At 41.5% G+C, this 24,664-nt stretch overlaps 2 protein-coding genes across 4 annotated transcripts in view; one reads left to right on the top strand and one right to left on the bottom strand.

Moving 5' to 3' along the window:
• The window catches only part of DOCK8 (dedicator of cytokinesis 8), a 360,169-nt gene that overhangs the window by 152,082 nt on the left and 183,423 nt on the right, over window positions 1-24,664 (bottom strand). For all 3 annotated transcript variants that reach the window (XM_075317756.1, XM_075317746.1, XM_075317764.1), the window contains one exon: window positions 1,405-1,522. In XM_075317756.1, the coding sequence (XP_075173871.1) occupies window positions 1,405-1,522 (118 nt within the window). The remainder of the gene's footprint in view (window positions 1-1,404; window positions 1,523-24,664) is intronic.
• LOC142296395 (uncharacterized) lies at window positions 15,995-23,286 on the top strand. The gene is made up of 4 exons (XM_075339961.1): window positions 15,995-16,659; window positions 17,018-17,128; window positions 19,025-19,105; window positions 19,302-23,286. The coding sequence occupies exons 1-3, from the start codon at window positions 16,183-16,185 to the stop codon at window positions 19,082-19,084; spliced, it is 648 nt and encodes a 215-aa protein (XP_075196076.1). The 5' UTR covers window positions 15,995-16,182; the 3' UTR covers window positions 19,085-19,105; window positions 19,302-23,286.

Raw genomic sequence — 24,664 nt, forward strand, 5'->3', positions numbered from 1 at the left:
TGACAGAGCAGGTGCATTTATACAGAGACTTGATTACACACAGGTGGATTATATTTATCATCATCAGTCATTTAATAATAATAATAATAATAATAATTTTATTCATTTATATAGCGCTATTAATTCCACAGCGCTTTACATACATTGGCAACACTGTCCCCACTGGGGCTCACAATCTAGGTTCCCTATCTGTATGTCTTTAGGACAACATTGGATTCAGAGATCCTCAATGAACTTCTGGAGTGAGTTTGCTGCACTGAAAGTAAAGGTGACGAATAATATTGCACACCCCAATTTTCAGTTATTTATTTTTTAAAAAAGTTTGAAATAAGCAATACATTTCGTACAACTTCACAATTGTGTCCCACTTGTTGATTCTTCACCATAACATTAACATTTTTTATCTTTATGTTTGAAGCCTGAAATGTGTAAAAAGGTTGAAAAATTCAAGGGGGCCGAATACTTTTGCAAGGCACTGTAACCTCTCCATCTTGGTATATAGCCCCCTCATCCTGTAATATATAGTCCCCTCATCCTGGTATATAGCCCCCATCATACTATATAGAACCCTTATCTTGGTATATAGCCCTCCATACTGGTATAGAGCCCCAATCATGCTATATCGCTTTTATCATCCTGGAATATAGACCCACACACAGTAAAAAATAAATAAATAAATAAACGATTGTACTCATCTACCCTGTGCTCCCCTGGCGTCCTCTAGTGACGCTGGCATCCCTGAAACTGACCAGCGTGTAAGCAGCGCTGTGCATGACGTCATTGTCATGCACAAGCACTTACAGCACCGGCAGCTGTCAGCGTGATCTCTGCTCCCCATGCCCAGGATTGTGTGGTGGGGAGCAATGAACATTCATGACCTTAATCAGCGGCGGCACATCGCAGTGCAGTGACCTGATGGGTCTTTGTGCTGCAATGTATTTCAGCTGGATGTGTGCCCTCAGGCACACATATATCTGAATCAGGGGCTGGGGCAGGAGGGCCCCCTGCACCTCTGAGCCCGGTCGCAGTGACGACCTCTGCGGCCGTGGTAGTTACGCCCCTGCCCATGACTATTTTTGTAGGATAAGTGTGTATTATTTTCATATCTATCATAACTATGGGTGTACAGCATGCCAGAAAGGCATCAGTGGGATGGGCGTTCTATATTTTGCTGCACTGCCAAGACATAGGAATAACGCATTCAAGACTTTAACACATCACAGTTTGATCTATTTTCTTTGAAAGAACCTCTTTAAAGTAGCAACCTTAATATTTATTATGGACAACTGCTCCATATTTCCTGGACGAGTATTCATAAACTTCCCTGCTAGATATATTAAATGGCCATGTGTGTGAATTGAGAGAATAAAGTGAATTATGTTTCTTGTGTCTATAAAGATTTACCGGCAAAGCATTCTTCGCATCTTCTCCACACATAAACTGTATTTTGATTGTGATATTTCTTGCAGATGAAAGTCGATTTGCAAAATTCAACCTCTGTGGATATACGTAGAGAATGTTTCTGAAAGACAAAATCAAATAAAACTTACTTTTTATGGGTGACATAGGTAACTTAGTCCCTCATTTAACAAGGCATTGGTAAAGGGTTGCTTTGGAGTCAGATGCTTATGATTAATTAAGGAGTTTCAGAAAAGTGGCGTGCGCCCCCATGTGTCTCGCCACAAATTTTACTCCATTCAGGGTATGCCACAGCTAGTCATAAATTAGACGTTCTGTGGCATCATACCACTGTTCCAGCTTCACCAGTCTTAGAAACTGGCAAGAAAACGCCAAAAGTCAGAAAGGTATTGTGCAAATCCGAGTTGGACACAAATATTGCGACTTTTCTAATGGAATTTTGGTATAATCACTTTGATGAATTGGGGCATTTGTGTTTATGGCGGTTACCCCTCAATTTTCAGTCTCTACATGGCATTAGACATTAATAACCACTCGATTTTACACAACCAGCAGTTATTGATTTACATTGGTTACGCCCCAGAGGAGCGGATCATACCAGAAAGCAAAGACAACAAATAGGTAGGTTGGTAATTCCGTACAGCTATTTATGATCAAATATTAGAATATGGGAAATTATTTTGTTTACCTTCTGGTATATTGATAGAGCGTTAAAATTCTTCCAAAATATTGTATCTACAGGAATTATTTATTTTTCATATAAAGGGAACAATACTAACATCCAGTTAATAAGTGTGAACATGGAATCCCTCCCGTAAACAAGCAAGAATATCAAAACATCAGTGGAATAATTCTGAAGGTAACACACATGCATGTGCACATTAAAGGGAATCTGTCACCAGGTTGTTGTTCCCCATCTGAGATCAGCATAGGGTAGTGACAGAGACCCTGATTCCAGCGATGTGTCACTTACTGTTTGCTGTCATTTGGATACAATGTTTTCTCTGCTGCAGATCTAGCAGTTATACAGAGCTTATGAATATGCAGGACTACCTGGCAGCTTGGTAATTAGTCCTGTAATGATAATCTACTGCTGAGTAATCAGTGATTTTACCAAAACTACACTAAACAGCCCAGTAAGTAACACATCGCTGGAATCAGGATCTCTGCCCCTTTGTTATGCTGCTCTCAGAGTAGGTGGCAAAAACATGACCGATTCCCTTTAAACTGAACCCAACCTAGGAAGTCATGAGCTACAAAATGACATTCTCCTTTGATATGAAAAGAAAAAAAGGTGGGGCTTAGAAACATCTCCAACATGAGAAAATTATAACATCATCATCATACAGTCAGGTTTTAAGACTGACACAAATATTGGATTTTAGTTTGCTGCTTCCATGTTTTTAGATCTTTTTGTCAGATGTTACTCTGGTCACTGATTTAGGTAAAACAAAGTCTGCTCTTTCGGCCACCTTTGTCCTCCTTCTGAAGCCTGCGTGCATGACGCGTCCTACGTCATACACACTCACCGGTCCCGCGCAGGCGCACTACAATACTTTGATCTGCTCAGGGCAGATCAAAGTGCGCCTGCGCAGGACGTCAATGCCGGCGAGTGTGGATCACGTAGGACGCATCATGAACCCTGGCCTCAGAAGAAGGACGACAAAGAAGGCCAAAAGAGGAGGTGCCGGTACCTGAGAACAGAGATGCCCATGACCCAACTCCACAGCAGCAACAGTTTAGGTAAGTATTATAAAGTGATTTTTACATTCTACACAGCGGCCTGGGCTCTTATATACAGCATTTTCCGCCACTTATAGGAACCAAATCTGGTGACAGGTTCTCATTAAGGATGCTGCACTACACTCAGCTAAATTCAGGTACAAAACAGGGTATCCTGGTCCTCCCTGCATCTCCAATACTCAGTGAAACAGCCAGCATTAAAGCACAAAGAGTTAAAATGACTTTAAAGTGCCTTAACTAGGTTCAGAAGTCAGTTTGCTAGCTTACTCATTCCTGTTGCAATGTGTGCAACATTAATGAATTCTTACTATTCCTGTTTTCCTTTATTGCTTAGCTACTTTGCTTCAAGCAAATATTTAATATTCATTCATGCGGTTTAAAATTAAATGAAGACATGGGATGTACAAAACCCAAAGATAGCCCCTTCAGCAGCTAAGAGGCCTCTGAATAAGACGCCAGCTCAGTTTGGCCCTAATACACATGGTCTGTTTGATAGAATACATGATTATAATACCTCCCTCTCCTCTACCGTGGAAAGCTTCAAGAGGAACCTCAAAACCCACCTCTTCCAACAAGCCTACAACCTACAATAACCCTCAGTCCAGTACACCACTGCGCAACCAGCTCTGTCCTCACCTATTGTACCATCCATCACCCATTCCCTGTAGACTGTGAGCCCTCGCGGGCAGGGTCCTCTCTCCTCCTATACCAGTCTATCTTGTACTGTTAATGATTGTTGTACGTATACCCGCTCTCACTTGTAAGGCGCCATGGAATAAATGGCGCTATAATAATAATAATAATTATTATAATGCTGGCAATTGTAGCGGAAGCTGGTCCAGTGGTCATTGCATCCTTCTTGCCTACAGATAAGCAGAAGCAGATGGTCCAAACTATCTGTCCTCTGTAGATGAAGAATAAGTGGCTTCAAACACTTTGGCCCCATTATCATTTTCACTATAGGGTTCTATTTCTAGGGGGTATCCGTGACTATTAATAGATAAATAATAAACAATGAAGTATAGATACATAGAAGGAATGCTATACAGTACAACATAAGGATGAATGACTGCTTGGAATGAAAGGATATTAGATTACAGTATACCCCATGCACGTCCAGTGATGTAACGTCAGCAGGTTTTATTTTCATAGCTTTCTCCCATCCTGGAAGCACAGCTTTTGGCTGCATAGCATTTAGTCATGGAGTGAAGGCTTACTTTCTTGCCAACCAAGGCAAAGTTCAAGGCATGCTAGAACTCTGGTAATCCCCCGTAATCAGCATCCGAGCATAATAGCACTGAGACTTCCACTCCCACACAAAGATGTCAGTGTCAGACGCACAATGCTATCACTTCATCCTCTATTTAGCCCATGGTTCCGTTTTGTGCAGTGTATTTAAAATGAAAAATGACATCTATGAAATAAAAATGTAACCTTTCTCAATTTTATGCAGAACTGCTATGTAACTCATCAGTCATGATTCATCAACTGAATGTTGAATTTATTATACAGTAAAGTTGGAAAGGTATGGAGCTGGATTCATCACGTTCTTCACGTCAGTCTTTATAAAGGGGTGAGCTGGAGTAACCTCCACCCCCCTAATGAATTTGGTGCACCTTTCTGTCCTTTGCCACCGCAAAAAAAAACCAAAAGTACTACAGCCATAGAATGGAGAACATTTCTGTTGTAATTTCCGACACTTTCGTAGCATAATTATGAATTTGCTGGCTGTGCTAGACCACACCCCCTCCCCACAAAGCCCCACCCACTTTCCAGAAAGCTGATGGCGCTGGACTGGCAAAAAAACTGAACGTTGTGTCTAAATTATGTGACATTTCAAACAGCTTTACCACAGAATTCTCGTGAAAACTGTAAAATGAATTAGAGCTATGGTGATAACTAGTGATGGGTGACCCCGAACTGTAAAGTCCGGGGTCTACTGGACACCTAATGTCCATGAACGGACCCCGAACATGGACTTCTCAGGGAAGTCTGTTACTTTTCAAGTTTGGTCGGATAAAAATGAAAAAAGAAGTTAAAAAGAAGCAAATTACAGATTAAAGCAGAAAGAACTCTACTTACCACTATTTCCAGGATCACGTATTAACCCTTATGCATATTCAGTGCTTCCCTGCCCTTTGTGACACTGTCTTTGATTGGTTCAGACTGCCAGTGTTCCGGCGTCTGTGATTGGTTGTGGAGTAGAAAAATAAATATTTGAAAAAATGACGTAGGATCCCCCGGATTTAGATACTCAGCACAGATAAAGCAGAGAGCTATAGGCTGCAGCCCCCACTATGCGCCTCAATTGGCCATGTATCAAAATACGAGAGACCCCACGCAGCGTTTTTTCATTATTTAAATAAATAATTTAAAAAAAAGCAGGGTGCAGTCCCCTCCATTTTTGGTACCCAGCCAAGATAAAGCAGATAGCTGGGGGCTGGTATTTTCAAACTAGATAGGCCCATGGTTATTGAACCCCCCACCTAAAAATAGCAGTATGCAGATACGCAGGAGTGTCCCACCATTAGATGTGACAATTCCGGCACTTTACCCATCTCATTCCAATTGACCTGGTGAAGTGGTAATCAGATTATATAAGAGGTTAATGACAGCTGTGAATTGACAAAAGAAAAAAAAATAATCACAACTGCTATCAAGCACCAGGTAAATAATGGGGAGGGGTCTATGAGACCCCCATTATTAACCCTGTAAGTAAAAAGAAATAAACACAAAACACAGAAAAATCCTTTATTTAAAAAAACAAAAAAAAACCCCACTCTTTCTCTAATTTATTAACACCCTGCAGGTCAGACGTAGTCCTACGACTATTCCAGCTCTGCTACATCCTAAGCTTGCAGTATGTGGCCACATTAGAAAATGTGACCTCTCACTGTGGCCTCTGAAACACGCTGACACACTAAGGCTCTGTGCACACTAGTGCGTTTTACCCGCGGATTTACCTGCGGATTTACCGCGGAAATTTCTTGAGAAATGTCTGCAATCTTTGTGCAGACATTTCCCAGCAAATTCTATGAGAAAAAAAATTAGCTGTGCGCACTGTGCGGATTTTTCTCAAGAAATTTCCTTGAGAAGAATTTCTCGAGAAAATTTCTTGAGAAAATGAGCATGTCAATTCTTTTCCGCAGGTACCCTGCGGATTTCGGCAGTACAGCCTGCAAAATCCGCAGGGAACCACCCGCGGGAAAATCGCGGCAAATTCGCGGCTAATCCGCGGCAAATCCGCATGCGGATTTGGTGCAGATTTTTTTCCGGAGGTCCGGAAATCTTTCACTCCCAGAAGTTTCTCAAGAAATTTTCTTGAGAAAATTCACATTTCTAGTGCGCACATAGCCTAACTGAGTTGCAGCTGTGAGCGGTGACTTCACTAAGTTCAGCTGACGTCACAGCCAGCAGTTCCTACGGTACCTCAGCTGTGACCACAGGTGAACTGACCTGAGGTGACTTCAATGACCTCCCCTCATTCATGTGAAGCTACTGAATTACCAGATTAGGCAATGTGTACATTGCGTATTTGGGGGCAGACACTTCTGTACCAAATCTGTATCTCCTAGAAAAAAAAGCACCAAAACAACATCTAAGCACATGATTTTGGTGCGTTTTTTTGCCAGGAGTTGCAGATTTGGTGCAGAAATATCTGCATCCAAATACTCAATGTGCACACATTGCCTAATCCGGTAATCTGGCATGGAGTTCAATGACTTCACCTGAGGTCACAGCTGGGGTTCCCGCGGTACCCCAGGTGTGACCTGAGGTGAGCTGACCTTAGGTGAACTCATTGAACTCAATGTTGGATTACTGGATTAAGCAATGTGTGCACATTGAGTATTTGGGTGAAGACATTTCTGCACCAAATCTGCATCTCCTGGCAAAAAAAAAAGCATCAAAACCGTTTCAGTGCATTTTTTGAGCGGATCTGGAAGTATTGTGACATCCGCACGGTTGACTCATTAAGTATAATTCTCCACCTTTGCAGCCCCCTAGCCCTTACTAGCACCATTTTACAACACACATGTTCAGGTCCACATAGTCTTATATGGGGTTCGGCATCTGGGCTCATTTTCGGGTTCAGGTCCGGTCCTGAACTGGCTTTAAGTCCGGCTGGACCCGATGAACCCAAACATCTGCGGGTTTGCCAATCTCTAGTGAAACCACATCCCAGGCTTCAGAAGAATCAAATACCCCTCTTTAATGATTTCATAATCAAGAATATTACAGTAGACTAATAACAGCCAACCTAAACCTTGAATGAATTGTCCACTACTAGGATATCACCTTTCTTAATACCGTACTCTCGATTGTTAAATAAAAATAACAGATACTCACCATTCCAAAGGCAATTACCAGTCTTGCGGCGCTCCTGCTACCAATGGTTGAACATATTGGATGATTTTTGGTCATATGACTGGACCAATATACAAATAAGTAAAGAGATATTTTATTTGTACATCAAAATATGGTTAATTATACAACGGCTCGGTTTCTGCTCGGATGTTTTATCCTTCAGCCTTCTTCAGGTATAATTGAGAGAAAAAGCACAGGTACCCGGCCACTTTCACGCAGGGTGGGCGGGCAGCCTGCTGGCTGCCACTCAGTGCGTGCGGGGTGGGCGGCTGTGCAGCAAGTTACCCAGTTTGTCCGCGGTCCCAGTTTCAAATGATGGCAGCGGGCGCGTGCGCAGATGGAGCTCTTGAATGAGAGCTCCATCTGCGCACGCGCTCCCCCGGGAGTCATCGCGTGCGGAGCCCTTGGATGAGAGCTCCATCTGCGCAGGCGCCATTATTTGAACCGGGACCGCGGACACTGGTACACTCACTGCACCGGCCTGCTGCATGACTCACCCGCCGACGCCACTGCCGCCACCACCACGGGCCCCGCGGCTCCTGCCACCACGGGTCCCCCGGCTCCTGCCACCCCGGACGCCACCTGCCACCATGGACCGCGCTGCCACTGACCTGCCATGCCTGTCAGCACAACCTCTGCCTCCTGTGACCCCGCTTCACCACCACTGCTTCCCCCCTCCGGTAAGAGAACACCGGATTATAAGACGGACCCCATTTTTCTTTTTTTTTAATTTTATGTCTAACTTTGGGGTGCGTCTTCTAAGCCGGTGAAAAATATGTTTTTTATATATATATATATATATATATATATATATATATAAAAACCACTACACTCAGATTGGCGCCGCGTTTGTCTCTTTCTATCTCCCCCTGTCTCCAGGGTATTTTTTTCAGATACTCACCATTAACACCATTCCAGAGATCCTGGCTTCGGGTCTCCCAGTGCCCAATGACTACTCTGCTATGTGAGTGCTGCAGCCAATCTGTGGCAGTTAATGGACTACAGTTCTCAGAATTCCCTTGGATGTCTGCTTTGCGCCTGAGGAGAGTGTGAATGAAGCAGCCCATTAGAGGCCGTTGATTGGCTGCAGTGCTTACATGGCAGAGCAACGTTATGCGAGTGCTTGGAGACCTGGCTACAACATCGCTGGGATGGTGCTGATGCGGGAGGCAAGTGTTATTCATAGTTTACAATGAAGAATACAATATTTTAGAAGGGGTTGTCTAAGTAGTGGTTGTCCTTTCAATAAGTTGCTTTTTCCTGGGATTCCCTCTAATGGAGTCCCCAATAAACAGGGATCTTGTGACCAGGGCTGTGGAGTCGGAGTCGTGGAGTCGGAGTAAGGGAAATTGAAGAGTCATAGTCGAAGGTTTGGCTTACCGACTCCACAGCCCTGCTTGTGACCCTGTTTGAAAATCTATAGGGCTAATGGAAACGTATATGTCTTATGAGCAGAAAGAGGTTGGTAAATAATCTTTCTACATGAACAATTCCTTCAGATGTGTGCAGAACAGAATGTATGAATACGATGCAGACTATATGTAACAAAGAAGTCCTTGAGGAGAAAATAACTTGTTTACACACAACAGGGAACCATGAAAAATCCCATCGCTTCCTCTCCATCCTTTCATCCGCTTCTCAGAAAAAATAATACAGAACAAAAAAACAGCAATGGACAGCAGGGAAAAACTGCTTTCTTTCTTAATTCTCTATCCCAAAATAAAATATAACCACAGGCAATGTTTAAACTGAATGTTGCTATTGCAACAGTTGGGAAAACATAAGGCTTAGTTCACACCATATTTTAATTGTTCAGCTCTGCTATAGAAACAGAAAAACAAAAGTAATGTCAGAGTTAGATCTGTTACATTACACGACACGAACAGCGGCTTGTGAAAAGCTCCGTCATGGTGTGTGTCATTTTACTGGCCATAATAGAGCACACGTAAGCGTAGCCTAATGGGCATTTATACTTTAGACAGTATGTTATTGCTTCATTACATCAAAAAAGTTAAAACACTTTTACAAATTATCGCAATTAAAATCTACTACTACTGCTGTATTCTAATTAAACCAGTTGTAGTTGTCATACACCCTCACATCCTGCCACACCAGAGCGTACAGACGCTCAGCGTGCAGTGCAACACAAGGGTTAACAACGGGAATGGTATAGAAGGAAGGCCCTAGCGATAAGGAGAGGGGACACCATGCAACTCACCTGAGTCTGTACCCTTTGCTCCCTAAGATCCCTATATGGGTGCTTCGCCCTCCCGTTGCTGTCATGTGCTTAGGCCCTCGCTTGCACTGAACTCAGCCTGGCTAGTGAGAAGGCTGGCTACAACACTAGTCTCACCACTGCAATAATACAACACAAGGTAAGGAACACAAAAAGGAAAAAAAACACTCCAAGCTCCTCCAATGCAGCTAAATACCACAGCTGCACTAGTCACGACTCCTCAGCTTCTTCCAGAGATAAGCTCCTTTCGAAGTGGACATCATAGACTGAAAATCTATGAACATATTTAGATGCATGACTTTTTCTAGTGATCACAAAAGAGCTGCACCTGAAATTAAGGCTACAAAGAATAGCCAGATAGGAAAGAGTCCTTAACCCTTACTAAGAAAAAGTAGATTCACTGAAATACAAACTGTAGACCTGCAAACAATAAGGCGTTGTGACCTCCTTGTCCCAGACTCGCCAGAGGTCTCCCAAGAGCGGGACACACTCATTACACATCTGTCATTTATTTCTTGCAGACTTATCTGTAGTTTGTAACCATGGAGACACATGGGTCTGCATAGCAACTGTATACACAAAACAGTGGGAGATTTTTAACCTATATGCAGTTACTTCGCTATTTTTTTTTTTTTATTTAGAATAACTTAACCCTTTAATAGATTGAAATTATGTATAACCCATAGCCACCTACAAGAAAATACAATGTGCTCTTAGATACAAAGTTCAGCATTAGTGTTGTTAATGTTAAGCAAATAGTGAAAGTCACACGGATCAAAAACAAGAATACACTCTGTAGGGTCATTAACCCAAGTGCAAAAATATTCCACCTAAATGTACTTTGGCCTGCTGCGCAGGAGATCACCCTGTGTGGTTGGGTACACAACAAGGGCAAATGCCAAGCAAATTACTACCAATTGCTAAATCACGCAGGGTGAAAATATTATGACAAGTTAGGTGTGGAAATAAATGTTGTTTTCAGGTTACCATATAATGAGTTGTGGTATTCAAAGAAACAAAATCAAGATGTATTAGTATGCACTATATCACATTTCTGTAACTACTTTATTATATCTTTTCATAGGACAATAGGACATGACACTTTGATACAATGTAATGTAGTCAGTGAACAGCTTGTATAAGAGTGTAAATTTGGTGTGCCTTCTAAATAACTCAACGCACATCCATTAATATCTAAACCGCTGGCAACAAAGTGAGTACACCCCAAGTGAAAATGGCCAAATTGTGCCCGTAAGTGTCAATATTTTGTATGACCACCATTATTTTCAAGAACTGCCTTATCTCCCTTGGGCATGCATTTCACTACAGCTTCACAAAAGCCACTGGAATCCTCTTCTACTCCACCATGGCAACATCATGGAGCTGATGGATGTTAGAGACCTTGCGTTTTATGATGCACCACAGTTGCTCAATAGGGTTTAGGTCTGGAGACATACTTGGCCTGTCCAGAAATTTTAGCCTCAGTTTCTTTAGCAAGGTGGAATACTACCCTGCCGCCCAGTTTCTGAAGCAGGGAGATCATGCTCTGCTTCAATACATCACAGTACATGTTGGCATTCATAGTTCCCTCAAAAAACTGTAGCTCCTCACTGTCTGGGTCACATCCCTTATTTGTTGCCGCTGCAGTGAATCCCTGGGGTGTATTACATTGTTGTACTCTGCCTGCATACAGAAACTAGAATACTCCTGTGTTTTCCCGTTTTCCACCCCTTTTCCATGTGGGTTGTCACTCCACTGCAACCTTTTACCATTACATCCTTTATGAACATGGTGGCATATTAGTTGATTTTCTCTGCTTGTGCAGCACCCCAGGCTTGGGTAACTTATATGCATACTTATGCTGTGAATTACTGGTTACCTTCATCCTTGCCTGTGGGTCTGCACAGTGTCTGGGTCATATCTCCTGATTTTTGCTGTTGCAGTGAACCCCTGGGGTGTATTATATTGTTGTATTTTGCCTGCATGCAGAAACTATAACATTTCTGATTTCCCCCCCCTTTCTATGGGGTTGTCACTCCACTGCAACTTTTTACCATTACATCTTTCATGAATATGGTGGCACATTAAACTTTTCCCCTTTACAACCATTGGCTGGCTTTGTGAGGCAAGTGATCGCTCCCACATGACCATCCCTGCATTCTCACATACATGTTAGACGTATCCCATGACTTGTATTTGTAGTACAATATTAATAATTGTTTTTAATCAATAAAATGTACTTTTCTAAATTCAAGTGTTGCCTTATCTCCCTTCTTCTCCGTTTGCACATAATTCATGGAGTAGGCTCTTACCCTAGGGGGCCCCACTGAGTGGCTCCCCTAAGTGTGATATATATATTATGGCTAACAATTTTTTGCACCAGACAACACTCATGTAGCCCCAAACCATGACACTCCCACCACTATTCTTGACTGTAGGCAAGACACACTTGTCTTTGTACTGCTCACTTGGTTGCTGCCAGACTCCACTTGACACCATCTGAGCCAAATAAGTATTTCTTGATCTCATCAGACCACAAGACGTTGTTCCAGTAATCAATGTCCTTATTCTGCTTGTCAAAAGCAAACTGTTGGCAGGCTTTCTTGTGCATCATCTTTAGAAGAGGTTTCCTTCTGAGGCGGCAGCCTTGTACACCAATTTGATGCATTGTGCGCCGTATGGTCCGAGCACTGACAGGCGGACCCCTTTAGCCTCTGCAGCAATTATGGCAGCACTAATACGTCTATTTTGAAAAGACAGCCTCTGCATATGACAGTTTTGTTAAATTGCTGAATGGTCTTGGCCACCATGCTGCAGCTCAGTTTTAGAGTGCCATGTTGAACTTCCAGTGACTAGTATCAGAGAGTGTGGAGCGATGACATCAAACGTAACACATTCACATCTGAGACCTTTTAACACTAATGAGTGACATGACATTGAGGAGAAAAAATGGCTAAATCGGGACAATTTCTCCATTTTTATTTAAGGGTGTACTCACTTTTGCTGCCAGTGGTTTAGACATTAATGGTTGTAGGTTGAGCTATTTAGTTTACACTGTTACACAAGCTATACAACTGCATTATATAAAATATCTTCTCTGTTGTCCTATGGAAAGATATAATAAAATATTTTCAAAAATGTGAGGGTGTACTCACTTTTGTGATATACTGTATGTACTAGTGTATTTGTATTACTGTTTTCGCTATCATGCCTTTGTAGTGTCATATGGTACAATAGACTAATGCAGTATTTGCTCCTTCAGGCTATGTGCGCACGCTGCGGATTTGCTGCAGATAATGTGTCTAATATTGCTGCAGTCAATCCCCAGCAAAACCTATGGGTATAAAAAAATGCTGTGCACACACTGTTTTTTTATACCCGCGGATTTACCCGTGGAATTTCCGCTGCGAAATTAATGAGCATGTCACTTTTTTCCGCAGGTACCTGTGGTTTTTGCCATAGATAATGGTAAAAATTTGCAGGGACCAACCTGTGGAAAAACCGCGGCAAACCGCACCAAATTGCGGCAAAACCGCATGCGGATTTCGTTGCTTTTTTTTATCGCAGGTGCGGGATTCTTTCAGAGGGTCCAGATTTTCCTGAAGAAAAAGTTCATTTCTATTGCGCACATAGCCTAACACTTCTATTATATTTTTTTAAGATCTGTAGTGGTTCAAACTAAATGAAATAAATATTGTAAGAACATTTTCTACCACTTGGTTAAATTGTAAGCGTTTTAATTTTTATTTAACAAATCAATAGTACATGTGAAAATAAGTAACTTTGTAGAATATCTTATCAGACAAATCTGCTTCTTCCTCTGCCAGAATTGATCAGTCATTATGAACATTCTCAATACTGAGGTAAAATCTGTATCAGTGAAGACTTTCCCATTACTGAGATAGGAGATGGCAGTTGGTGTTGATGAGATTCTATGTAGATAGAAGAGTGAGGAGGGGCAGAGCTGTGCCTCTAGCCCCTCCCTTTGCCTATAGCTCCTCCCACCTCCAATCAATCATAGACTCTGTCATTTAAAGTGAACTTTCTGCAGAAGGTCTGTGTCTGCCTTTAGTTCCTCCCCTGTTCATTGAATGTTAAAAGCACCATCTTTCATCTCCTATCTTAGTAATGGGAGAATATATAGTCACTAAAAACAGATTTTATACATGAATAAAGAGAGAAACGTCAATCTAGGAGAAGAAAAGCAGATTTGCCTGATAAGTTATATTACAAAGTTGCTTATTTTCATGTGTACTATTGATTTATTAAATAAAAATTAAAACGACAATTATACTTTAAAGATAATGGTGCCCTTGGATATTTTTTTATCAGTCACCATTGATATAAAGGGTGGATAAGGACAGTCATACAAGAGGACTGATATACTGTACTAGCTGTAGTACCCGGCGATGCCCGGGATAGTAACTAAATTTCTCTCTCCCACTCTCTCTCTGTGTCTGTCTCTCTCAAGCCGTCTCTGTCTGTCTCTCTCTTCGTCCGTCTCTCTCCCGGTCTGTCTGCATCTGTCTCTCTCTATCTATCCGTCTCTCTGTCTGTCTCTCTCCCTGTCTTCATCTGTCTCTCTCTCTATCCATCTCTGTCTGTCTCTATCCGTCTGTCTCTCACCCTGTCTTCCTCTCTCTCTCTGTCTGTCTCTCTATCTATCCGTATCTCTGTCTGTCTCTCCCTGTCTTCATCTGTCTCTCTCTATCTATCCGTCTTTCTGTCTGTCTCTCTAACAGTCTGTCTGTCTCTCTCCCTGTGTGTCTGCATCTGTCTGTCTCGCTCTATCCATCTCTCCATCTGTCTGTCTGTCTCTCTTTCTGTCTTCCTCTCTCTCTCTGTCTGCATCTGTCTATCTCTCTCTGTCTGTCTCTGTCTGTCTCTCATTCTCTGTCTGTCTCTCTATCTATCCGCATCTCCACCAAAATCATATTACCTCACACAGAAGCTTCTTATACTAAGAAAGTCCTTTGTCGCCTATAGCAACCAACCAGAGCTCCTATTAATGTCCTGTAGCTTCTAGCTACATTGACTTTAATGGAAGAAGCTTTTTTGGCGAATAACTGTAAAGCGCGTGGTTAAATTTTCCCCTCAAAACATAGTCTACGACGTTCCCTGAGTCACATGAAGTGTTTGTGCAAAATTTTGTGATTGTTCATGTGACGGTGCGGATTCCAAACATACATACATACATACATAAATACACTCAGCTTTATATATTAGATGTTCCCTTAGTCTGATGCATGTTCACAATGGACAGGACAAAATCACCGGTGTCACCGACAGAAAAAAAAGACAGAAAAAAAGAAACAACGCTGATGGGAAAAAGGAAGACAGAAGAAAGCCAAGAAGAAAAGAAGAAAAAGAAAAGAAAGGAAAAAAACCCCCAAATGAATAAATAGAAAAAGAAAGAAAAAAGAATAGGAAGAGAAAGAAAGAAATAATAGAAAAAAAGAAGAGAAAAAAGAATGGAGGAGGGAAGACAAAGAAAGAATAGAAAGAGAGGAGAAAGAAGAAGGGTGCAAGGAAGGGAACAAAAGAATATATAACATAGAAAGCAGAACAATAAAGTGAAAGAAAATGAGAAAAAGAAAAGAAATAAATAAACAAAAGAACAGGTTAGCTTACGAAATCCTGATACCGATGATCTGCATAGAGACACCCAGGTAACAGCTGTATGCGCGGCTTAATGTGGAAATGAAAGAAACTCCAGCAATGAGAAAGACCATTCGGTATACTGAATAAAACTTCATATTTATTATGTTTAAAATTCGCACCATGGCATGAATGCGATACCAACACAGATCATGGACCTACGCGTTTCGGCAAAGCCTTATTCATGGCTATGAACTAGTATACCTGATGGTATGTCTCATTGCTGGAGTTTCTTTTCTACAAGAAAAAAAATAAATAGAAAGAAAAAGAAAGAATGGAAAAAATGAGGAGAGAAGAGAAAGAATACACAGAAAATAAAAAGCAGAAAAAGAAAGAAAGTATAGAAAGAAGAAACACAGAGGAGAAAGAAAGGTGACAATTAAGAAACATAGAAAAAAGAAAAGAAAGATACTTTTACAGAAATTAAGTCAGCATCCTATATGAGATTGAAGTATCTTGTGCATCAAATGTTAGCAAACTACTACTCCACCCTGAAAAGGGAAGTGATACTGTACTTCTGGATTCCTCCCTTCATGTGCTGCGTGGTACATTCATTCTTACAGTGTGTCACCGTGACAGATGGTTTGCTCACTAGTCAGGACAGCTGCCACCAGCCAACAAAGAGTTAACCTGTGGAATTTGGAGAACACTGATTCTGCCTGTCTTGCTGTCTGTGGCTCATAGAATAAGATCTCTTGCTGAGGAGTGGAAGGACCAGAGCGATCACACACGTTCTCCCTTTGTGAGCCACTACTTAGTTCATGTACACAATGAGAGGCACTTGCACGCTGTTCTCTTTGCTTTCCTCATTGTGTTTTTTAGCTCCTCCAATTCTGGGCGCTCGTGGAGAATTGAGCTTATATCCTCAGGATGAAATCAGACTACTCTCTGAAGGTCTTCTCCAGATTGGGTCAGGATTAAAAAGGGAGTTCAACCATACGAAACATCAAATCAAAAGCATTTTCCAGCAACTGAATCAATTCAACACATCTCTGGCAAAACTCTCTGGACAAGTCAATCAAGCGACTAAACTTGGAGAAGAACTGGGGGAGAAGACTAGAAACTTTGAAGATACTGCTAAGCTGTTTGAGATGCTTGCTGAGATTTCAGAGGAACTAGCTAGACTGAAAGAAGAAGAATCCTTCCTGGACAACAAAATCAAGCCTTTAGAAAGCAAGATAAGTGCCCTGGACGTAAGGCATGAGAGGGAACCTGTGCTCAACACCTCGGAGATCCTGGTAGGTATCTATGATTACTTATCAATGATCAAGGTAGTGTCTCCAGAGGGGGAACTTAAACTGTAAGATTGGTGGATATTTCCAAAATTCCAGAATGGAGTAATTTATAATGTGGTGTAATACATAGTTATATAGGTTAAAAAAGACCTAGGTCCATCTAGTTCAACCTTTCTCCATCAATTATACATTTCGGAACTTGGTTGGATTTCATATGAATGTCATGAAGGATTAGTATGTATATCTTTAGGCAAGAATAAGTATAATGGCACTACTTGCTAAAAAGAAGAAATCACATTTCTGTGTTAGGATTCCCAGAAACCAATATTAATCGCTGCTTTTCCTTTTCACATTTTCACAGGCATCTATAGAAAGGCAAAACATGCAAATCCTCTCGCTTCAAGCAATAGTGGACAGTCACCAAGACAAAATCAATTCCCAGGAAGCTAAAATTCAAAGATTGCAAAAGAAGGTAAGGTAATTGTGAAACTGAAATATGGAAATGAGTGACGGTACACTTACTGGAAAAAAAAAACAATATTTTTTACTTCGCGCTTAGTGCTCAGGGCTATATTTAGAGCATTACTGGGAATAACACAAGTTTGTCATGCTCTGTAATCTTCCATGAATATAAACATTTTTATAAAACATTTACTACAGGGTCAATGGATAACGTTATGAAGAAGGGGTGGGAAAATGAATTGGTGATATGGATTTTTTTTTAGATGTAGCATTTTGACACCATAAATGGTAGATACATACAAATTAAATTGCAATTAAATACTATTAAAAATATAGAAAAACCACCATATTGAAAGAGGGCTCTATATCATGAATAAGTGTGCCTTCTCTTTAATGGCCAAATGTATAAGCTTGCTGGCTTGAAAAGAGTACTTGGGGTGACTGCTCCTGATTTTTTGGGGGGTGGATTTTGGAAGTTAGCCAAGAGGATTATCCGGAGACTGGCCATATTTCACTCTTATGACCTGTCAGCTGCACAGGATGCTTGGCTTTTTTCTCTTGCTTCCACTCATAACTGGACGTACAATCCACATTGAGCAATGGGGACTTGGAGCCTCTTTTTCATCACTAGGGAACGGGAATTGTGGCCGCATTGATTATTTTTTTATTACTTGGCCAGTTAACAGATTGCAAAAATGAGATATGTTCATAAGATACTTGTCAAAAAAGCTTGCCTTATTGAGGCGTTGGGTTAGGCACGCATCATCTATAAGTTTGGACTGCTACCGTTTTGAAGCAGTTTCGTATTCCCACTTTCATAGTTAGAATTTTGCTACTGGCTGATCCAAAGCGCACATTTTAGTACTAGAATGCTTGTAGAATGCTTGTAGCCTTAAGGTGGCCATATACCTTTAGACAGTTGTTGGCTAAACCCGTTTGGTCATCACTTATTACTCTTGACCACTGGTGGACACAGAAAGAAAAGGGCCCCTGTGCAAGAACAGTATATGGGCCCTTTTTAGTTTAACTCATGTAAATGCACTACTTCACATGCTTTTAAGGTGGGTATGGCCCCCCTTACCTCTTGGGAGCCTGTACAGCTGAATTGGTTGCATCAATAATATGGCTACCTATGCTCCTGACCCCCCATAGGTACATGACTTGGTCAAATATGCATACAGGGATATAGTGAAAAAGTGGGTTTCACACTCCTCTGAAAACAAAGCATCAGGATGCTAAAATCCTTCTTTCTCCCAACACCTGCCATCAGGGTAAAGTCAGAACTAGCCCAAACACTTTAAACAGACAGGTACTTCTAAATTTGGCGAGTTTAGACATTGGTGTGTATTTCTACATTTAGTCCATTAAGGGAAATTACTTTACTGAGATACATAGTAGGGCTCAAGCCTTGGCCATCATTTGAAAAATCATTTTGCTTGAGATTTAGTGATGCAACCATTCACACAGCCTTGATGATTGTCAAACTGAAAATGAATACATTTAAGGCTATGTTCAAAACCCATTTATGTGAACATGCTTGGCCCATTTGTCTGGAATGCTCCTGGTGCATACAATAAATGTAGGCATAGTCCTCCATTCACCAGACGGAGGTCCAGAGAGTGTCCTATTGGCCTTCACTGGCGTGTTATGCGCTAGCAAACCATTTTCCTTATTGTTAGGAAAGCAGTGCGTACAGCATTCTCCTATACGGTGTTTATCGCCAATGGCTGAAGTAAACAACCAAGGCATATGTTAGGTGTATATGTTGGGGGTATACATGAAGGATTACTTTAAGGAGGAACAAAAAAAAATGGATATATTATGGATGGAATTGAGAAAACAATTGCCTTTGAACAGTTTAGCAACTAAGATCTAATTATTAAGGATGGTGTTCATTATCCCACAGACCAAATCAAAGTCCAAAAAGAGACGTAATCTAGGTGATCGGGAACATAGCCAAGCTTGAGTGAGACATGGACCTCCTACAGTAAGTATTCTTCTAAAATACACTGTTCTTATGCTAAACATCTATTATAAATGTATATGTACATACAGAATATAGTACATGCATATTTGTAGAAATATGATAAAAAACCCTTCTTTACACCCCTATAACATGATCAGTTGCCATATGTCCTTTTGGTTCTTTCTACACTAATTCTTATTTTGTCTGCTTGTTACAGCTTACTTGAAAATTTTAGACATGAAGAGGACGCGCTGGCCCTCTCGGTCACACGATTAGTTCATGAAGAACCGAGCTATAATTTATTTCTTTGGAACTTCCCGCTTTGAATTTACAAAGCTGACCAATTCCAGTACTGAATTAGATAACCCATCAGTCTTCTCTTCTCTGCATGCTTTATCTTTTCTTCAGTGGAGTTTAGTAGACCATGAGTTACTGAAGACTCTTTTCTGATCCGAGTAAAGCACATTCCGATCATCTGTGTCATGAAGCTTGGCTCAACGCTTGGTTTCCTGGTAGCTGTGAGGTTGGTAACAAGAATGGAACAGTGACCTGATAAAATAAGTCGAGACTGAGCTTCTGGCACATAATTGTACTAATGGAGTAGAAGACTGTACAAGGGGAGGGCCAGGTGGTCCACATGTGGCCAAAACCTCCCCCACCGCTATGGAGAATTACTGCATGACGTTTGTGTCACAGTTGTGTGGCTATTGGCCCACTGTGGGTAGACAGAGCTTCAGCCTCACTGGCACTACGCCATCAAGTAGCCGTACGCTAATAGGCAGACATCAACATATCTTTTTTAAATGACTGATTATAGATCTTTGTGAATATAGGACATGATCAAAAACAGGTCCTGAGGTACTAAGGTAGCTTTTAGGCTGCTCAGCAGTGCAGAGTGGATTACAAATCCTAGAAAATCTTATTACTGTAAACGCAGCAAAGTGCCAGAAGTAGAACTGCTGACCATTAAAAATTGGATTTCTTAAAGTGAACCTGTCAGTTGATACATGCTGCCCGATCCACAGGAAACTCAATCCTACGGACGGTAAGATTTCAGAAATATGTGTTTAGAGAAAAGCATACTTTAAGCAAGCCCAGGATAGAGCGGCATGGGAAAGTAGTCAGACAGGTGGGCCACCGGTGGCTTCTCGCCGTTCGTTGGCAATAACTGACAGGTCTCTCTCTATACACGCACATATCAATCAGTGGAAGATAAGAAATGGGTTCCCAACAGGATAAGACGCAAGGTTTGCGCCTTTTATCTGTTCAGCCTCATCGTTTCTATACACGCATATAGAGAGACCTGTCACTCAAGGGAAGCGGGTGGGCAGAAGACACCGGGGACTGATTTTTACAACTTCTCTGAAACGCTGCAACGTTTTAGAGTTAAACATACGAGGCTGGAATTTGGCAGCCATGGTCCATGAATCGGGCAGCAACTATCCACTTGTCAGTCTCCCTTTAACTAATTGTTGGCCATGAGTGGAAAGGAAGGTTGGGTGACGCAGAAATCCCAATGTTACAGGATCTCTCTGCATCAGATGTTCTCCAATGCAAAGGTTTGGATACATTTTCTAAAGGGTTAAAATGAAAAATAAAATAAATAAATTAATTTGAATCCAAACGTGTCTGTGCAGCAAGCACAAAGCTGAAAGAATTAATGGAGAGGGAGTAGTAACTGGTGCTGCCAACTGAAATTAAAGGATTATACCCCAAAAAAACAAAACAGGTAATACCCTATCCTGCCTGAATGGGGTGGAGGTGTGCATGTGCAGCCTCTGTTCCATTCATTGTCTATGGGACTGGTTGTGCTCAGCAATGCCATAGACAATGAATGGACCAAAGGCCATGCATTTTCCCCACTTCATTCAGGGTCCTTCAGCCACATTCTTGACTTGTTTGGTTTTGTTTGGGTGTGGGGGAAACCCTTAAAGGGCGATATTATACATATTCTAAATTTTAAAGGACACCTCTATGCTCCGTGATGTCCATATTGCTCTAGTAGTCATAAAGTCAAGGAATGGCCACTTCAGACAAACTAGTTAAAAAATATCATGAGGGATCATATACTCCCAGGGTCTGAAATGTTAAGCAAATGTAAAAGTTTTTCTACTCTCCAATCCTGTTTTTGGATTGGTATCTACTGATGTAACATGGACAGACATTACAATAATGTCATAAAATGTGTATTGCCAGAGCTCATATATACATGACCAAAGGTTACAAACAGTAATTTGTATCATTCCAAAAATCTCTTTTGAACTTTTGGTACAATCTCAAATAATTACTGTTCCATTTTTGGTCAAATTAGAGCAATTTTACTCTGTAATCCATCAAATAAGTAACTTGTCGTACAAAAACCCAAAAGACCTATATAACATCTGCAGATTTTGTGTACAACATTTCAAAATATAGTGTAGTATGTATTTATTACTTGCTCTTAAGTCCCTGGATCCCGTAAGTGTAATTCTTCACTGCTATTTCGACATACAGTAACGCCCCTATCGTCATGCATGTAAATGTGGAAGAACAGAGTTGCTGCCAAGTAGGGCGAAGTTCAGAGCGCTGAGTGCACTTTTCATCTTCCTGCTGAATACATCTAGTACCCATTCAGCAGATCACCACCGAGCAGACAAAGCACAGTATCGAGTAACAATAAACAATACTAAAAAGGGAGACTTTTGATACACATAGATTAATCACTCTCCAGCCAGGAAATATTTACTGTATTGTGACCTCAGTCTGGAGAACATGTTTTTATATATTTTCCTCTGTTCCTTTTGAGAGATAACATTTTTATATAATTATACTTCTATAACAAGACGTTACAAAATATTAGGATTAGCAATGAGAGAGCACTGTCATCCTCGGATGCTCGGTACTCACAACAAGCAGCCGGACTCGACTCGTGTACAGAGTATAATGGAAGTCAAAGGGGATTTTGAGCATTTTTCAGGAAGATTTTCCGGAAAAATGCCGGAGCTCTCCATAGACTTCCATTATACTTAGTACACGAGTCGAGCCCGTTCAAGAGTCCCTAGTGCTCGTTACAAGTATCGACCACCCGAGCATGGTGGTGCTCACTCATCACTAATTAGGACCAATGGCTATATATCTTCACTAAACTTAAAATATATCAATTTAAAGAGTTGGTTCATACACAGAAGTAACATTAATGTTTTTTAGATCAATGAAAATAAAAGGGTTGAGTTCCAAACAGAGGAGCAGTATATATTCTTCAATTTCCTGCTGATTTGGCAAAAGATGCTTGGTGGTCCTCCACCAGTTGAATGCAGGCTTCCAGCGATGGCGGGCTTTACCAATCGGTAGCTTCAGTGGCCAAGTGCTGGCATCACCGACCGGTTATTTATCACAGAAGTAGACTATAAGTTCAAAGCACCTTCTCTCATGAGCAACCAAAGAACTTCCATTTTGCGCGCCACACCAAAGTGCACACTATAAATGGCCCAGCCCAGTCTACTGTTCATCTATAGAAGAGACCAAAGGGGTTTTAGCCATGACGTCTTTCTTACCTAAGTGCTATATGATTGGCCACTAGATTATTCCGCAACCTTAGGCACTCTAGCTGTTGTGAAACTACAATCCCCAAAATTACCCAACATCCTCAGAGGTCAGGGAATACTAGGGGGGTTGTGATTTCACAACTGGTGATACGCCACAGGGTGCCGATTCCTTCTTCCCAACCAACAGTTTTTCTAAATGATTTTTAATACTACAGTAAAGGCAAAGAATAGCACAAAATGTATCTACAAATATGGCACATCCATATTATACAGATCCATAAGAGTAGTACTGTTCAGTATTAATAAAGCAGCAGAGATGTATTCTGCTGTAGGGTGCTAAATTCAGGTGCTGACTACAAAATATACCATCGCGACTCATGTTAAGAAGTTAGACGGCGTCTCTCTTCCCTTTTTGGAAGAGTCCCTGTAATTTGGGATATTCTTGACTCTTCTAACTGCCATTTTCTAACTGCCCACTGGCATTTGCACCTTTGCACTGTGACAATTCCTATTTAATGTTTTATATCTGTAACTTTTTACCTTATTTATGCTGACTGTAGTTGTAAGCATTTCTTGCTTTTGTGTCACAATAGGTTATGCTTTTTCTGTTAGCAGTTTTTGATACGCACTGTTTCTTGTTTTGACTTTTGTTCTTATATGGATGTAAATAAAGACGTTACCAGATATACTTGTTTGGTATTGTTAAATCACTTTAGATTTGTTTTAAATTTGGTCTTTTAGATTTAGCTATGTGGCACAAAGGACACCTGCTTTGGTAAAGCTCTTGGGCATCCATGCATTTGGATATCATTAAATGCTACAACCATGCAGGGGAAATCTATGCCTGGCTGTAACCTACAGCAGATAATGAGGATTGAGAGAAGAAAAACCTGGGATAATCCGCTGATCACTGCCCCAGCTTCATTCATTTTAGAAAGGGCTTGTCTTAAAGGGGTTTGTCCACTACTAAGACATCCTGCATATTTGGCACCCTTAAAATTAAAAAGCTTATACTCCTCTCCCATCACGGAGCCGTTAAATCGGTGCCGGCACTCGCTCTCTCAGGGCTCATGTTAGGTTGTTACGTCACGCAAGCTCAATCAGCACTAGCTTCCTTCTCCCCGCCTTCAGACGTATATGTAACTAGCTGTAGTACTCGGGCGTTGCCCGGGATAGTAACTGTATCTCTGTCTCTCTCCCAGTCTCTGTCTGTGTGTCGCTGTCTGTCTGTCTCTCTGTCTGTCTCTTTTCTTGTCTGTCTGTGTCTATCTGTCTGTATTTGTATCAGTCTATCGGTCTCTATCTCTGTGTCTGTCTGGCTCTCTCTATCTCTGTGTCTGTCTCTATGTGTGTGTCTGTCTGTCTCTTTTCCGTCTGTCTTGGTCTGTCTCTTTGCAGGTCTGTCTCTTTGCAGGTCTGTCTCTTTGCAGGTCTGTCTCTTTGCAGGGCTGTCTCTTTGCAGGGCTGTCTCTTTCCAGGGCTGTCTCTTTCCAGGGCTGTCTCTTTCCAGGGCTGTCTCTTTGTCCGGTTGACTCTTTCTAGGGCTGTCTCTTTCCAGGTTTGTCTCTTTCCAGGTTTGTCTCTTTCCAGGTTTGTCTCTTTGCCCGGCCTGTCTCTTTGCCCGGCCTGTCTCTTTGCCCGGCCTGTCTCTTTGCCCGGCCTGTCTCTTTGCCAGGGCTGTCTCTTTGCCAGGGCTGTCTCTTTGCCAGGGCTGTCTCTTTGCCAGGGCTGTCTCTTTCCCAGGGCTGTCTCTTTCCCAGGGCTGTCTCTGTCTGTGTCTGTCTGTCTGTCTTTTTCTGTCTCTCTATCCATCTCTCCACTAACATCATATAACCTCACGCATAAGCTTCAACTAACAGTTTATTTTGTTCCTATAGCAACCACTGACAGTTGTTATTAATAACCTATAGCTCCCACCTCCATTCAGTTTAATGGCGGGAGGATTTTAAAGTTAAATTTTTCTGTCAAAACATAGTCTACGATGCTCCCTGGGTCACATGAGGCGTCTGTGCGGTGCAGATTCCTTTAGCGGACATACACACACACACACACATAC

This window comes from Anomaloglossus baeobatrachus, chromosome 1 (assembly GCF_048569485.1).
Source record: "Anomaloglossus baeobatrachus isolate aAnoBae1 chromosome 1, aAnoBae1.hap1, whole genome shotgun sequence".
Classification (NCBI taxonomy): domain Eukaryota; kingdom Metazoa; phylum Chordata; class Amphibia; order Anura; family Aromobatidae; genus Anomaloglossus; species Anomaloglossus baeobatrachus.